At 44.3% G+C, this 18,176-nt stretch overlaps 1 protein-coding gene across 4 annotated transcripts in view; it reads right to left on the bottom strand.

Moving 5' to 3' along the window:
- Positions 1-8,013: 8,013 nt before the first annotated feature.
- Positions 8,014-18,176, bottom strand: part of SLC15A2 (solute carrier family 15 member 2) — a 122,384-nt gene continuing 112,221 nt past the window's right edge. For 3 of the 4 annotated variants that reach the window (XM_084807333.1, XM_084807338.1, XM_084807348.1), the window contains 2 exons: positions 17,457-17,561; positions 10,585-12,342 (listed from right to left, as the gene is read on the bottom strand). In XM_084807333.1, coding sequence (XP_084663459.1) covers positions 12,163-12,342; positions 17,457-17,561 — 285 coding nt within the window. In that variant the 3' untranslated portion in view covers positions 10,585-12,162. Of the gene's footprint in view, positions 12,343-17,456; positions 17,562-18,176 lie in introns of all 4 variants that reach the window. The other variant, XR_014784047.1, reaches the window with a different exon arrangement.

Genomic DNA, 18,176 nt, shown 5'->3' with positions numbered 1-18,176 from the left:
GTGGTCTGGTACTCCCAACGCTTTAAGAATTTGCCACAGTTTGTTGTGATCCACACAATCAAAGGCTTTAGTGTAGTCAATGAAGCAGCAATAGACGTTTTTCTGGAATTCTCTTCCTTTCTCAATGATCTTCATCCACATGGACCTATGGCCTGGTTGGAGTCCACCAGCAGAAGATCCTTCAGTGTGGTGGCCCCCTTCCTATGGAATTCCCTGCCTTTATAGGTCAGGCAGGCGCCAACATTGTGTTCTTTTCAGTGCCTCCTGAAGACGTTGTTCTTTTAAGAGGCCTTCCTTGACAAGCCATGGGTTGTTGAATTCCACTTTGTTGGGATTTGTCTTTTTAAAAATGTTTTAACTTTTTTAACTCTTTTAACCATTGTTTTATTCTTATGTTGTTCACCACTCCGAAATCTTCTGATGAGGAGCGGTATATAAATATTGTAAAATAAATAAATAAATTCAGCGAATGTTGGCGATTTGATCTCTAGTTCCTCTGCCTCTTCGAAGCACAGCTTGTACTTCCAGTAGTTCTCGGTTCACATACTGCTTGTAGGATTTTGAGCATAACCTTGCTGGCATGTGAAGTGAGCGCAATTGTACGGTAGTTTGAACAGTCTCTGGCATTGCCCTTCTTTGGAATTGGAATGTAAACTGACCTTTTCCAGTCTTGTGGCCATTGTTGAGTGTTCCGAATTTGTTGGCATATTGAGTGCAGCACTTTAACAGCATCATCTTTTAGGATCTTAAATAGCTCAGCTGGAATACCGTCATCTCCACTAGCTTTGTTGTTACTAATGCTTCCTAAGGCCCACTTGACTTCACTCTCTAGGATGTCGGGCTCAAGTTCAGTGACCGCACTATCATGGCTATCAGAGACATTAAGATCTTTCCTGTATAGTTCTTCTGTGTATTCTTTCCACCTCTTCTTAATCTCATCTGCTTCTGTTAGGTCCCTGCCTTCTTTGTCCTTTACCATGCCTGTCTTTGCACAAAACGTACCCTTGAGATCTCCGATTTTCTTGAAGAGATCTCTAGTCTTTCCCATTCTATTGTTTTCCTCGATTTCTTTGCATTGTTCATTTAAGAAGGCCTTTTTGTCTCTCCTTGCTCTTCTCTGGAAATCTGCATTCAGTTGGGTATATCTTCCCCTTTCTCCCTTGCTTTTCACTTCCCTTCTTTCCTCAGCTACTTGTAAAGCCTCATCAGACAGCCACTTTGCTTTCTTGCATTTCTTTTTCTTTGGGATGGATTGAGTTGCTGCCTCCTGAACAATGTTACGGACCTCCGTCCATAGTTCCTCAGGCACTCTGTCTATCAGGTCTAATCCCTTAAATCTATTTGTCACCTGCACTGTATATTCATAAGGAATATGATTTAGGTCATACCTGAATGGTTTAGTGGTTTTCCCTACGTTCTTCAATTTAAGCTGAAATTTTGCAACAAGAAGCTCATGATCTGAGCCACAGTCAGCTCCAGGTCTTGTTTTTACTGACTGTATAGAGCTTCTCCACCTTTGGCTGCAAAGGACATAATCACTCTGATTTCGATATTGACCATCTGGTGATGTCCATGTGTAGAGTCGCCTCTTGTGCTGTTGGAAAAGAGTGCTTGCTATGATCAGCGTGTTCTCTTGGCAAAACTCTATTAGCCTTTGTCCTGCTTCATTTTGTACACCAAGGCCATGCTTGCCTGTTATCCCAGTGATTTATTGACTTCCTACTTTAGCATTCCAATCCCCTATGATGAAGAGGACATCTTTTTTGGGTGTTAGTTCTAGAAGGTGTTGTAGGTCTTCATAGAACCGATCAACCTCAGCTTCTTCAGCCTCAGTGGTTGGGGCATAGACTTGAATTACTGTGATGTTGAATGGTTTGCCTTGGATTCGTACTGAGATCATTCTGTCATTTTTGAGATTGTACCCCAGTACTGCTTTTCCCACCCTTTTGTTGACTATGAGTGCTACTCCATTTCTTCTCAGGGATACTTGCCCACAGTAGTAGATATGATGGTCACCTGAATTAAATTCGCCCATGCTTGTCCATTTTAGTTCGCTGATTCCCAAGATGTCGATGTTCCATCTTGCCATCTCATGTTTGATCACCTCCAGCATACCTTGATTCATTAATCTGACATTCCAGGTTCCTAAACAATATTGTTCTTTACAGCATCGGACTTTCTTTTCACCACCAGACACATCCACAGCTGAGTGTCCTTTCGGCTTTGGCCCAGCCGCTTCACTCTTTCTGGCACTACTTGGAAATACCCTCTGCTCTTCCCTAGTAGTATATTGGACACCTTCCAACCTGAGGGGCTCATCTTCCAGCGTCATATCTTTTAGCCTTGTGATACGTTCCATGGGGTTTTCTTGGCAAGAATACTTGCCATTTCCTTCTCCAGTGGACCACATTTTGTCAGAACTCTCTGCCATGACCTGTCCGACTTGAGTGGCCCTGCACGGCATAGCTTATGGCTTCACTAAGTTACGCAAGCCCCTTCGCCACAACAAGGCAGTGATCCATGAAGGGGATTCGAAGGTTGCAACGATAGACACACACAAACATGAGCGCCCATCACAAAATGATTTTTTAAGTGAGATCATTACTAATTGCAGCTGTAGTGTCAAGAAGATTGAAATTGCAAACCCAGGAAGAAGAAAAGGCGAGCCTGTTGATTTGTTTTGTTAAATGTTTTCAAATGGTCGCATCAATAAGACATAATAAGAAAAGCCTGGAGTTGTGGGCTCAGTGCACCATGCAATGCGACACTATATTGCACTGTAGCCATTATCGGTGGCACATTTATTATCGTAAAGGGGAGGGGAAAACAAACATCCTAACCAAAAACAAGATCAATTTATGCTGAAACCCTTGCGCGGTAATCTAAGTGCTGTAATTAAAATGAAGGGTAGACATTTCTCAAAAGCAAGAGCAGAAGGATAGCCTTATCATAATGAGGATGTACTTCCAAAGCTGCCTGTGCTGCCTGACACGTGATCAGCATTACTTCTGAACTCAATGCTACTTGGATTGTGGTTTGGTTTCCGATGAGAGGCAAAGGGGGACTAAGTGCAACGGAACATATATTTGGAGAAGAGGTGCATCAGATTCACCACTTGAAGCTGTGAGAAGTTATACCAGAAGCAGCCCTACTATTGCTCTTTTTCTAATCCCATGGGAAGTTGATAATTGAAACTGGGGTATTAAATATATTCTCTACAGGTCAAAGTTGAAACCACATTCCTAACACAAGCTGTAACTGGTGTGTCCAGTTATAAAACCACCATTCCCTCTATTTCCGAAATTCAGAGATGAGTGTGGGTCTTTATGTAGCCAAAACTGCATCATCATCCACTGCCAAAAAGGAGGTGTTGGCAGCCTTGAGGGAAGCCCATGTTTTGCTGATGCACAACTAATCTGGGGGGTCTCTGTTTTGCGGGGTTCTCCCCTTAAGATTCCTAAGGGGGGACCCCCCAAACAGCCCAAGGAGGAGTAAGCATGCTCAGTGTCTATAAAGTGCTGACTCACTTGTGTATGCATGTGGGGGGGTGTCAAAAACCAGGTGGGAGGGGAGGGGAGTATTCTGGAGGGGGGCACCGCTGACTGACTGGAACACTGAAGTAAGTGTCCGCACACTGCAACATTTTTTTGGCAAGTCTCACTTACAGGTTTCTAATATAGCTGGGGTCATTTAGTAGTTGTCTGAAGTGCTTAGACTACCACTAGGTTCATTTATTTTATTTCAGTCAAACACATCCCTGAATGTTTATATATAATCGCTGTTTATAACCAGCCAATGAGTTTAATGTATTTTATGTCTCTTCTATTGAAAGATATCATCAATAGCTTTTTTGATGTAAGGAAGGTAGAATTTCCACGCACGTAAAAAATAAAGTAAAATTCAGACTAACGGCCAAGCTAGATATGAAACATGAAATTCATGATTGCATTTCACATGTCTAGTTTGATTCTTCTGAAGAACAGCGATGGCAGGTAGGGGATCAGGATTAGGACTGTGGAATATGAGGCAGGGAGGTGTTAACCTTTCCTCCCGCTGCAATTTAGAGTACTCCCCCCACCACTCCAAAGGTGCTGTTAGCCCTTGGAGGGAAGCTGTGATGACCATGACCCTGAGCAGTACCCAGGACTGAGATGAAGCAGGACAGGAGGAACCAGCTGGATCATGAAGATCAGTGGCATGTACGACCCCTATGTGTCGAACCCAGAACACAGACCCAGGCTCTGATACTGAGCCTGAGCCATCCTGAGCTCCTTAGGCCAGAGAACACCAAACTGGGCTTCCCAGAGGGGAGGAGCCATAGCTTAGTAGTATATCACAAGTTTTGCATACAGAAGGTCTCAGGTTCGATCCCTGGCATCTCCAGGTAGGGCTGGACAAAAGCCTGAAAACCAGAAGAGTTGCTGCCAGTCGGTGTCGACAATACTGGGCTAGAGGGACCATGGTCTGACTTGGTATAAGGCAGCTTCCTATGTTCCTATGAGACAGCACTCCCTGATCCAGGTTCCCCTGAGGAACTGACTCCCATTCAGGAACTGACACCAGGGTCCTCACGATACCAGCATAAGCAATGCACAGGGCAGGAGTTGACGGAGGGGAGGCCATGTGCAAGGCTCCAAGCCAGAGGAGTAGCATTTAAGGCTGTGCATTCTTCAAGAAGTGGATGGAGCCTGGCAGGAGTAGCCTGGCCCAAGAGGCATGGAAGAGTTGTCTGCTTGGACCTGTCCAAGGTCCTGTAACTCTCGCCTGATCCCACTTGCTACCTGCCTGACTAAGCTGCCCCAGGCATCAGCCATGTCCCAAGGAATCCCATTCTTGGTCTGAACAGGATGTTTGCTTCCATTGGTGTGAACAGCAGCTTCCACATGAAGCTAATAGCTACTTTGGGGTAGGGGGAAGGTGATCAGGACTGCAATGGGGGGAGCAGGAGGGGAACCCTGATCCATGCGCTGCAGTCCCAAGCTTGATCCCCCCTGAAGCTATTATTTAGGGGGACAAAACTAGATACATTAAATGCATTTGATATCACATTTAGTTTGACCCCAAGACACAGAAGAAGAAATCTTATTTCTATGTTTAGTGAGAAAGGGGATGAATTCATAAAGGGCATACATGGATAACAGAAGCTTCTTGAAAAGTGTCTGTCCATCATTCTGATGCTAACCCCCCCCCCCAAACGGGTCCCTTTGGAACTGTATAAATACCTCATACACCACCCAAACTGGCTCATCAAATTAATTTATCAGGACAGTCTAATTTAATCTTGTTCTTTGATTAAAAGGGTGTCTATGCAGAGAAGCATGCCTGTAATGATTTACTCAGCTTATGCTGCTTAAAGCACCATGAATGTAGTTCGACAGAACTCAGGGGAGCCATAATGGAAAACCAGGATGGAGAAGATGGAAGTGTCAGCCGTTGACAGCTTTATCTAGGAGAAACCACAGAAGGAGTCCAGAACAATAGAGGAGAGTGAAGAGATGAAATAAACTTGGGGGGCAAATGTCATCATCAGTAACAGGCAAATGGAACAAACTTTGAACAGAAGCTGGAGTACAACATAAATAATCAACCAGCAGCTGTGTGATCCTAAATGCTCTTTTGTGGTAGTCAAGGTCCACCAAGTGTGCTGGGAAATGTACAACACGGTACGTCTAACATCACAGCACCGGAGCGACAAGTAGATGTGGTGTGTGCTCCAAGAATCGTAGTGCTAACAAGAAGGAACACAGAATGATTTGACAAGCTGTAGAGAAGAACTGGGTACAAACAACAGCATGACGCTATAGGGATAGGAGATGTTACCCTTGATGGGAAGTGCTTGGGGGGGGGGGTGCAATTTTAAGTGAACTGACCTGGTTCACAGTTTCCAGATTGGGAAGCAGTTTTAGTTCCATACCTGTTCAAATTTTGTGGTACAGTTCTCGGCTCACAAAATGTGTATAAAGATGTGCATTTTAAGATCAAATGTGTATAAACATGCATATCTTGAGGTAAAGTGCATGCAAAAATTCCTGGCCATGCTGACTGGGGCTGCTGAGAATTGTTGCCCAAAACGCCTGGAGGGAGCCAGTTCGGTGAAGGCTGCACTAAGGTCAGTGAGGAGACAGGTTTGTAATTTGTAGTTGCCTGTTCGTAAGCAGTGTCTACAAATTCAGAGAGTGAAAAATGGAAGCTTTAATTATTCTTGTTGAAAATCTTGGGGAGACCAAGTTGACACCAACAGTGGTTCTGCAGGAACTCTAACCCGGGTCTTGGATGGATCAAACCCCAAACAGCTAATTCTGAAGACTCTGAAACAGGGAATATATAATCAAAGACCCCATGGCGGGGCTCATGCTGCAGTGTGGAACCTGGTTCTAGCTGATTTCTAGCTGAATCTAGCTGATTTGTTAGAACAGGTTTTCCAGCTCTTGCGGGAGGGGGGATCAATGCTATCATTTCCACTTTACCACAGTTTACAGTTATGTATTTGGCAAAATCTGAGACAGAGGGTATCTGGCAACGTGAATTGAAAATAAAGATTCATGTTGCATATCAAATGACTCTTTTATGATCTTGGAATGGGATTCCTTTAATTTAAGCTCAAAGTGTGCAACAATCTGTGCTAACCTTACTGATTCCCCCCTTGTTTATTTGTTTTGTTTTTAAAGGAAGTACTTTTGGAAAGTCTGTGGTTTTAAACAATATCACATTGGACCATCAGCATTGCCTTCTGCAGATAAAGATGCCAAGTCCTTGGTGCATTGACAATTTCATGACAAAATAAAAGTCCCCCGATTATTATGTCTTCCAAAAGCCAAGTAATCAGATTGAAGGCTTATCAAAAATTAAATGTTCCAGTAATTTGAAATCATGCCTGCTAGTGCTGGAACTCATCTGTTCCTTCAGGCATGGGATTTGGGATGGGTAAGAGGCCTATTTTCTATTTGTGGTTCAATTTGGAAGCAGTTCATCAGGCTCATGCAATTCAGCTGTTGCGGAGCTAATTTCCATTGTATCATAAAACAGAATTTAGGAAAAGCAAACAAAGTTCTTGATGAATGTGCCCGCTAATCCCTGAACATAACAAGCATGAACAGAGGAAGTGGAGAACAAGCGAAGCTTCAATCTAGTTGAGCTGACATTCCATATATATAATACTTCTCTCTAGGTGGCCCTACCATTAGGCAGACTGAGGCACCTGCCTCAGGTAGCAGATGCTGGGGGTGGGGGCAGCAGACCTTGGCTGTTCTCTGTTGGAGGACAGAGCTGTGTATGAGACATGGCTTGTTCTGGAGCCCTAAACTAGCCTGCTGCCTCAGGTGTGGTGGAGGATAACATCCCATTGCCAGTGGTAAGGTAAGATTAAATGGCCAGTCAAGTTGGTTTCTGTACATTGAATAGGAAGGGGGCAGCATCTTGTCCATCCCTTTAGGCAGCAAAATGTCTTGGGCCAACCTTGCTACCCTCCATAAGAAGCATAACAAGGAACCAAGGGTGTGCTGTTTGACCTCATTAGAAAGAGCCAGTGTGGTGTAGTGGTGAGAGGGTTGGACTGGGAGCCAGGAGATCTGGTTTCTAGTCCCCACTCAGCCATGGAAGCTCACTGCGTGACTTTGGGTCAGTCACAGACTCTCAGCCCAACCTACTTCACAGGTTTGTTGTTGTGAGGATAAAATGGAGAGGATTATGTACGCCGCCTTGGGTTCCTTGGAGGAAATAAAAAGTGTGATATAAATGCAATACAAATAATAAATAAATAGCTTGATGGATTCCCTCTCACATAATTGCCCACTGACCTGCTCACAGTGCAATTACATAATCATCTTTGAAATACAGGTGGCTCTTCTTAAGCAGTCCTGTAAGCTTGTGATATGTGAGGTATCTAGAAAATAATATGCTCCTTTATATGCAATCACCTCTATACCTTAGCTAGGCCTGTTTCCCTGTGTTGTGTGTTTACTTTTCATTCCACCATGGATATCCTGGAAATATTACTCAGGAGAAATTAAGGTAAGTGAGGTTCCTTTATTTTCTATCCTAGCGCTTGCAATCCATACAACGGCTTTGCGCTGGCCAAGGCTTTTATTACTCTGAGTCATTCATGGAGTTTTACAGGGGTCCAGATGACGATGTCTTAAATGTGGAAGCCTCCAGTGTGTTTCCCACCACTTTTTCATAGACTCATAGAATAGTAGGGTTGGAAGGAGCCTATAAGACCATCGAGTCCAACCCTCTGCTCAGTGCAGGAATCCAAGTCAGAGCATCCCTGACAGGTGGCTGTCCAGCCTCGTCTTGAACGCCTCCAGTGTGGGAGAGCCCACCACCTCCCTTACCACAGAAAATCCGTTAAGGAGTAAAAGATGGAATCGCTGCACAATACATTCTCATTGGTAGCAGTAGGAACGCCCGGAAGCACCCTATGCGTAGTGGTTCCACTCAGAGTGTACTAGTACTATAAGCAGTTCTGTTAAAGGGCCTGACTTAATGTATGATAGCCATCACAATTTGTTTCCTCCACTTTATTTGTACCTGAAAAATGTACTTCCAAGAAACTATAGAAAAGTTTCTCCAGATTAATGTGTATTACATTTCAGGGTTAGTATTGCTCCATGGCATTTTATAGACAAGGGGTGCACAACTGGGGGCCTGAAAGTTTTGGCTTACAATTTCCATGATCCCTCACCATTGGCTATACTGGCTAGGGCTGATGGGAGTTGTGGCCCTCCAGATGTTTTGGCCTACACATTACCCATCCCTGCTATGGAAACAAGGCTGGCGCTCAAATATTGATGAGCTCAGGGGCAAGGATGGGGGAGGCTTCACTGTAACCAGGGTAATGGAAGGATGTTGCATTATAAACACTGCAGACACACCCAAATTGGCTTCCATAAGGAAGCTGTTTTAAATGTCCCTTTGAGGCATTATCTCTGTGTTTGTGTCAGCCTTCCCCTCCAGATGTTTTGAGAAGAAGCAGGTTGGGAAAGGCTGGTTGTATCAGGAAGAAAGATGTTTTCTCCATCCCATCCCAACCTTTTAAAAACTTCTAGGTTTGGTGTTACTGTGATGAATGCCCCCTATCAGTGCAGTGATAAGTTGCACAGATATCACTTGGCCATGTGAAAACAGCTGCACTGGAAAACCATTTGAAGTCGCCTCTAGGTTGGCCTTCCCCAACCTGGTGCCTTGCAGATGTGTTGGACTACAACTCCCATAATCCCTGACCACTAGCCATACTAGCTGGGGCTACTGGGAGTTGAAGTCTGCTACTTTCTCTTCAAATAGTGCCCCCCTTCTTCCAGCAGTGATTTTTGCATAATGCATTCTACTATTCCACGGATTCAAAATGGCGAAGGCATTTCCACAGGTTGTGGCTATCATCCAAAAATCCATCTCATTTCATTTGATTTCTTATTAGACAAGGATACCATGATTTACACAGATTGCAGTATGCCTTTCCTAACCACGTAAGTGTGTGTGTGTGCCAATAATTATGAGGCTATAACTTTCAAGCACAAATATCTCATGCTTGTACATGCTGAGAAATTGGACGATTATATTATAGCACAGCTGAAAGTTGCACTTCTAGGCTTGGCAAAGAAACAGATGCATCCCTGATTAATTCTCTTACAAGAGCAAAAAGCATCATTTATGTTCTTATCTGCTCTCCCCTGAGCCTGAAGAATAGAAAAAGATGAGAAAATACATATTTTTTGCACAGTCCCAGAAGCCTTGGAGCTCTTATGCCCCAACTCTTAACATGCCCTGATCCAACAATTGTTTATTGTTTTGGAAGCTTCTAAGGACGCTCTCCTCCAGATACCTTCACAAGGACTTCCCCATTTAGATCCAATCCGCATGCCAAATGAGATGTACATGCTGATTATGTAGCTTCACTGAAATGAATGGGGAAGCTGGCAAATGCAGAAGCTTTCTGTGTTTGCATCGGAGTGCACATGGAACTCTGGACAAGGTTGTTACGTGAACGTTCCCATTGAAATCAACCCAACTTACTGATACTCAACTGCAGTATTACGTTTGTGCTCATGGATCTTTCCATTGCTGTTGCTGTTGTTGTTTTATTACATTTGCTTTCTGCACTTTCTCATAAAGCAGCATACACAGAGCTTATTGTCACAACAACCCTGTGAGGTACAGTAGGCCAAGAGATTGTGAATGGCCCAGATTTACTCAGTATGCTTCTTTGGCTGACTGGGGAACCAAACCCTAGTCTTTCTAATCCAAATCCAACAGCCTCTCAATGAAAGCTAGTTTGGTATAATGAGGTGAAGTAGCTGTATGTAAAGTCACAAGAAGTTTGCATACTATTTATTACACACAAACATGTTCTGTCTAGGAAATTTGTCATGTTTTATGGCAGGATTTGGGGAACATGTAGCCCTTCAGATGTTGCTGGACTCATTAACCCCAGCCAGCCTAGCCAATGGTCATGTGTAATGGGAACTGTAGTCCAACTAGAGATGGGTGGGCACGCCCCTGTCAAGGTTCCCCAGGTGCCCGCCCAGCCCCTGCCCCCTCTTGCGTGCACCTGGACACACGCTCGAGTTCCCCACCACTCGCCAAGCCACCTGCATTCACCTGAGCGGCCTTGTTGAGCTCTGCAATCACCGTTTTTTTTAAAATGACATTGGCTTGCCTGTAATCCTGCATATATGGGCCATTCACTGCCCCATTTTGCATATATCTGAACATGCCATTTTCACAAATGAGGATATTAGCCTTTAGTCTTGCCTAGATGGGCGAGTCACAGCCCTATTTTGCATACGTACGAATATGTGCATTTTTGCAAATGCACATATCCGCAAATATGTATATTTGCAAAAATGCACGCATTCCTGTTTGTGCAAAATAGGGCCAGGAATAGCTCATATACACAAGGCCACAGGCAAGCAAACACCTATAATCTTGCATATATGGGTGATTCATAGCCACATTTTGCATATATGCAAATACGCACATTTTCACGATCCGCCTTTTTTTTTTCAAAAAACGGTGATCGTGGAGCTCGACGAGGCAGCCCAGATGAGTGTGGGTGGCTTGGCAAGTGCAAACAGGGGGCACGTGGGGGTAGGGGTTTGGTGAGCCTGGCTCAGGGGCATGAGTGGGGGCTTCCACCAGATTCCCAGACGGAATTGGGTGTCTGCACCATTCCTAAATCCAGCAACATCTAGCAACATTGAGGACTGCAAGCTCCCCAGCTCTGTTTTTAGGGTTTATGTGTCGGCAATCTGATTCATGTTACAGTGAGACATATGAAAAATCAAAGCACTCCTGAGGCCAGTTCAACAGCTAAAGGTGTATTAAGGATAAGTTTCAAGTCAGTGGACCATGCAAATATATCAACATGGACTAACATTTACAAAGATCCTCATCTCAGCCCACAATTCTAGACTGGCTGGAAAGTCTTCAGTGCTTATGGTCTGATAACTCCAAGGAATGATTGCAAGATGTTGGATTAAGAACTGAACTACACATTCAGAAACATCATGAGGTGCAATCTTCTCTGAATTCTATGACTTCAGAGATCTGCAAGTAGGGGATTCTCTGCCCAAAGAAAGCTAACCTATTGTCTTATCCATCTCCTTGATATCCCAGTTTCTGTGTGTAGGGAGTTTCCTGTGTGTGAAATAGTATTCAAATACACAATTCCCCCATCGGTATTCTGAAGTGATACTTTCCAGGAAGGACTGAGCTATGTGATAATTCGGAGCTCAGGTCCTAAGCTGCAATCCAGAGGGGTGTGCATTCATTACCATTATGGTCTCTCCCCCTGCTAACTTAGGCTGCAATCCTATACACATTTACCTGGGAGTATGTCTCACTGAATTCAATGGGACTGACCTCTGAGTAGACATGTATAGGAATGCACTGTGAACGTACATTTTTAAAAGAACAATTTGAAATATTCGATGGGGCCAAAAGAAATGGGCAGGTTTAAAACTACATTGCAGTTATTTTTAATACTGAAGTTCCCAGGAGTTTGTATGTTCATTCAGCTGACTTTTGGGGGGAAAGATGTTATTTTGCTCTTTCTGCAGAATATAACATGTTCTGTGAGATACCAGCATGAAGAACAAATCCATTTTCTCACCATCTTGTTAAAACGAATAGGCCACAAAACTTGGTCCAGTGTCCATATCTATCTTACAGCTCTGTTTTCTTGGTAATAATGAGGTCAATCATGTCGTTAGTGCTCAGTGTCTGTTCTTTGTTCTCTTTGGCAAAGAGTTCTTCTGTGTCCACACTAGTGTAGAAATAGCCCATGATGGAGAAAATGACACACACAATAAGGAGGAGTGCAGCAAACAGGACGAACTCGGCCCACTGAAGAAAGAAAATATTTTTTTAAATCTTGTTTTATTTACTTATAACACTTATACCCTGCTCTTCTTCCCATAGTGCCATGCTCAGTGCAAAAATATTTGACTTCTGGCATACTGCAAGTGGAAGCTGTACAAGCGTGGAAGTTGCAAATCACCTGGGAGACACATTCTGGGTCCATTTTGGAAAGGGTCCTATGCACTCCATCTGGGTTGTGTGACAGAGCATTTTCTGGGCGATTTGCAAACATCCATGCCTGTGAAATATGCAGCTAGTGGCTGGAAGTGGCCAGTTACACATGGTGAAAAAAGAGGACAAAAGAAGACACAGGGTTGTGCAAAAATTGCATGTGCTAATTTATATGTATAGATGCAAATTTAGAAATAATTACTATCAGTTAAATAGAAATAGGATACATCTCACCATAGTGGGAAAAACTGTGACAAGATAACCTGTGTGTCTGCTCAGTCTGCTGTCCAGCTTGACAGGCTACTTCAGGGTCCCTCCTTTCCCTTATTCTAGCTTCTTCTAGTTCTTTATCTTTAAACTGCACTTGAATGGACAGTCTTCCAAGCAGAGGATGCCTTCAAAGAGAGGACTGTCCTCTGTAAAGTAGGACACCTGGTCACGCTACCTGATACTAAACTCTACACCAGGGAGGTACTCAGAGTGACTTACATATGGCTCCCAGGCAGTGCCCCCCCCCCCCCCCGCAAGCAGTTAACAAGGCTTCAGCATCAGAACGGCATAATCTGTCTTCAGACAATTCTCTGGACCCACTAGATGTCTTGGCATCATGGTCTCACCAAAATTGCACAAATTTTCCCCACGGACTAAAGTGTGGGTGATTTAAAATTTGCACATTTTGAGAAAGTTGTGCATTTTCAAGTACACATTTTGTGAAAGCGAACACAAGTTGGCTTGGGGAGCATCAAGCAATTCTTGTGACACAGAGCTCCATGTGCCAAAGAATCCAGATGAACAGTTAAGGGAGCAATCCTATCCAGATAGTCGGCTGCCTCTGAACTCAGAGGCGACCGCCTATCCAAAGCAAGGCAGGAGAATTGCAGAGGGAATCGTTCCCTCCACACTCCTCCTGCCCTGCTTTTTCTGCTAGACAGCTGATTGCGGCTGTAATCCGCATTGGTGGGGGGAGGCTGCTGTACGACACATTCTTGTACGTATCCCCGTAGTAATGGATGTGTCGTACAGGCAGCTACGCTCTCCCTGCCCTGGAACATCTCCAGCCACGCCCCTTTCTGGCTGCTCCGCACTCCTCTTGCGAGCGCAGAGGACGGGGCTGTTCCGTGCTGCCTCCGAGGCAGCGTGGAAGTGGGTCAAGGTCGGTTCACCAGGAACCGACCTTGGAGCGCGGGCTAACAGCATATCCTATGGCCATCTAACCGCTGTCTAGCGGCCATAGGATTGCTCCCGCCAATGCAAAAACAAAAATCATTTTGTGATGGTGGATGCTTTACAACCTCAAAATTATTGACTCCATTCAATGGGAAAACAGGTTCATGTATGTGCAGCAGTGGTAGATTTCTTCCATGTGGTAGCAAGCGCATAAGTGCCTGAAATTGCACCAAGGAAATGCTGGGCTTACTGCAATTACATATGTACATGAGGACATGAGTTCAGCAGTTCTCATAACCACAGGAAAATTTGGCTAGAGAGGGGGGAGAGGAGGGAGAGGAGAGTGAGGATCACACAGAAACATCTGCAAGTCACATCTACCTATGCACTCTTGGTTCACATGGGTCTTCCTCTGTGCAATGAAGAGCACCCACAGGCTAGAGAATGAGTGCACATAAGCTTGATACTGTCATGTAGAAGTAATTCTATGGCACTGCCACACATATAAACTGGCCCTTAGAGTCAGATGCATCCAGTTCAATTAGTTCTCCTATTCTTTTCAGCATCCTTTCGGTGAACATTTTTTGGCAATACACATCTATTGTTATTGGTACAGACTGTAACAACGCATGTGCTCAGCTAAATGCCCTGGCATTAATGGTGTTTTTTTAGCTATTAATTTGTGAGGGAGGACACAAAATTGGAAGGTGCACTAATTGCATTCTATTCTGTTTGTTGCATCAGCTTTACTGCTTAATTAGTTAATTGCTCATTTGCTCAGTGGCCTCTCTCTCTATTATGCAGATTAATCAGTTACTTTTGAGGCGTGTTTCTTCTTTTGTCTACAAGTTACTTACAAAGTTACTTCTGCATTCATTGCTACTGGGATACGTACAAGAACCATCAATAGTTGAGTATCCTAATTATACTTTAAACTGTAGGTAATCATCTAGGTTTTAAGTCTCTCTCTCTGGCAATATTAATTTAGCTGCTAATGTACTTGAAAGGGCTCAGTTTCTACTGTGTGTGCCTTCTATTTGGAGTCCATGTTCTGGAATATAGGTCTGTCCCTCAAATTAAGAAATATCTAGCACTAGTAGCTCCAGCTCTGATCTCAGGAATTCAGTGGCCCAGCTTTGTAACCATCTAATAGGAAGTAAGACTATGACCACAAGAGTGCTGGTTCTGGGTTCACGCAAACCATAGTGTGGAACAGGGGTGATCAACCTTTGTAGCCAAGAACCTAATCCCATACCCACTACCTGGGAGTAAGCCCCATTGAACTCAATGAACCTTACCTATTGATTATTGTTAGATTTATATCCTGCCTTTTTTCCTCTTGCAAGGGACCCAGAGCAGCTTACATGGTTCTCCTCCTCTCCATTTTATTCTCACAGCAACCCTGTGAGGTAGGTTAGGCTGAGACCCAGTGGCTGGCCCAAAGTCAGCCAGCGAGTTCCATGACTGAGTGGAGACTAAAACCCAGGTCTCCCGAGTCCCAGGTCAACACTCTAACCATTACATCATGTTGGCTCTCCTTCAGAGTAGACTAGATTAGGACTGCACTATTAATCTAGCTAGGGGAATTTGGACAAGTGAAACTTTCCCATCTCCTGCAGTACTATTTAATGACAAGGAAGACTGCTGAAATTTCCTCTAAATCAACCCATAAACTTTCCCATCTCCTGCAGCACTATCATACAAGGAGCACTGCTGAAATTCCCTCTAAATCAACCCATGAGGTGTAGAAAGAAGCTCCAGGTTTGATAAAGCAGAGCTAGGCAAATAGCTGAGAAATCTGAGAAAGGAAACAACATGTGCTGACCTAAGAGTCTAAGCAGGAAGCAACATATGGGTGAAATTAATTGCTCAAAGGAGCAGGAAGAAAACCATGTGGCGTAGCAGGGTGATAGTGGTACATGGACTAGACAGGTCTGGGTTCAGATCCTTGTTCAGCCATGATGCCCTAACTGGGTTGCTGCTTGCCTAGAAAACATGGGTTCTTTTATTTTCTCTACTCTTCATGATATAGCCAACTTCCTCAGGAAGAAGGACTACAATAATGAGCTGGAGACCTGTGGCACTGGATAAGCCTGTAGTTGATTTCTTTGGTGGTTAAATTCAGATCCGATGTCACCTTTCCACCATCTATCAGAGCAACATCCTTGCCTGGGATCCACATTGAAAGTGGAATGGCTTGTGCTTCCTCTTCTCAATGGGAATGAGCTGAACTAAGTGAATTGTCTGACCAAAGCGAACCAAATCATAGCCCTCTAGGGCCAAACCTTGACACAGACACAAAGTAAAGTGATTTGGGGGTCGATTTAGCCCAGCCTTCCCCAACCTGGTACCTTTCAGGTCCTTTGGACTTCAACTCCCAGCATTCTTGACCATTGGCCGTGCTGGCTGGGGCTGATGGGAGTTAAAGTCTCAAACATTTGAAGGGCACCAGATTGGAGAAGGCTGATTTAGCCACTAACCTTTCCCAGATATGCACAACTGGCTTTATTTTTTATCCTGCAAATGCATCGCTCAGGGGCTATGCACCTCTGCCAAATAGAGGTCTCTGGAGCATCAGGCCCTGCGATGCAGAGAAGAAGGGCTGGTCCTGGAAGATCAGGGTGGCCAGCCTAGTGGCATCTGGTGATGCAACTGAAGGGTCAGGAGTAGGGATGGACAGATCAGTCTGGTCCATGTCAGTTTTGTATGTGTTCATACATAACATAAGTGAGCTCCATCCTGTTTTGTGTGAATAAGTTTGGCCCAAATGAAATTTTCCAGCATCCTTAGGCAGGGGACACAGCCTGGCTCTGCCTGGGGTTTCAAGGGTGGTACTTAATGAACATGGCGTACAGCTAAAAGCAAAAGCTCTAATCAAGCCAAAGCATAGTTCTGGCCCCATCACCCTGAGATTTTATTCCTTTACACTGGAGACCCTGAGAAGGCAGTTAAAATCCCTGCAATTTCAGTTCAGACCCTGAGACCTGGCCATCCTGCTGTCATATCATAAACAGCCCAAGAACTAGGGGTCACTTCTGGCAAAGATACTGGTCCTAGAGCTCTCTCTCTCTCTAACCTTCCCCAACCAGGGGCCCTCCAGTTGTATCAGACTACAACTCCCATAATCCCACAGCCAGCATGAGCAATGGCCATGCTGACTGGAGATGGTGAGAGTTGTAGTATAATGCATCTGCAGGGCACCTGATTGGGGGAGGCTGCTCTACAAAAATTGACACCAAATGTACTGAAAGAAGGGATGGGTGAACAAGGGAAGTTTGAGCAGGCCAAGATTCTCCGAACGTCAGCTTGCTGCTAGTCTCTCTTTGATTTGCACTCATGTTTGTGAACACTGTTCTTTTGCATGAACAGGAAAATTGCACAAAACAGCTACCTAATGTGAAAGTTGCGCAAAAAATCCAGAATTTGTGTGCATTACCAAACTTGCACAAATTTTCCCCACAGACTCAAGTGTCAGTGATTAAAAATTTGCACATTTTGAGAAAGTTGTGCATTTTGAAAAAGTTGTGCGTTTTTCAAGTACACATTTTGTGAAAGCAAACACAAGGTTGGGAATTTGTGAACCTTTTCAGAGAAAATGCATTCACTTTCGTGTTTGGGATTGTGAACAGGGCATTTCTGGGTGAATTGTGAACCAAAGCAAAATTCTCATTCATCCCTAACTGAAAGCAGAGCAGACTCTCCTGCAAGCATTCCCAACAATTCCAGTATTAGCACTGTGGATGATATATTCCATCCCATACCTGTTCCATAGGTGCAGCCTGGGCAACAATGAGCACAATCACATTTCCAAAGGCCACAGTTAATAGCCAGCCTGCTTGCAGCACTGACTTCATGCTGACAGGAGCCTGAAACAAAGGAAAGGACCTGATAAGCACAACCGGTTGAGAAATTTCCTCAACATCCCCACTGAATACCACAGTGAGATGGAGACTGACCACTGTCCTACTTCATGGCTACACATCTCAACATTTAATCATTTGCACAGCCAAATAGGTGAATGGACTTTGTTGAAAAACATTGCATCGTTCCAAGGTACCACAACAGTATCTGGAAGTTGTAGCTGAGGTGACCGACACTTAACAGCTCATCCACTTCTGAGCATCACAGTCTGATGTTGCAGACATCAAGCGATGAGTGTGTGTGTGTGTGTGTGTGTGTATGTGTGTGAATCCACCTTAACTCATGGCAGAAAAGGGCAGCTAGAAAGCAGGAAGATCCTGAGAACCAGTGCATCCCTCTAGCAGCACTTACGTATGTAAGTATTGTTTCCCTCACCCTACATGCCTGTGTCACATGAGCTCTCTCTTTGTAATCTCTCAGAACGCCCAACAAGAGATGTCAGGAATATGGAAGACTGGAGAAAATCCCACAGGGCCTATGAATCAGTCTGTCATATCCCAACATTATTTTTCAGTGTACTTTGCTCTCCATTCCTGTAACAGATGAAGGACCTATTATAT

This window comes from Heloderma suspectum, chromosome 1, assembly GCF_057233095.1.
Source record: "Heloderma suspectum isolate Gila_16-S chromosome 1, 16-S_ref, whole genome shotgun sequence".
NCBI classification, from domain to species: Eukaryota; Metazoa; Chordata; class Lepidosauria; order Squamata; family Helodermatidae; genus Heloderma; species Heloderma suspectum.
The sequence above is the reverse complement of the archived record's forward strand: the minus strand, read 5'-3'. Positions and strand labels throughout refer to the sequence as shown.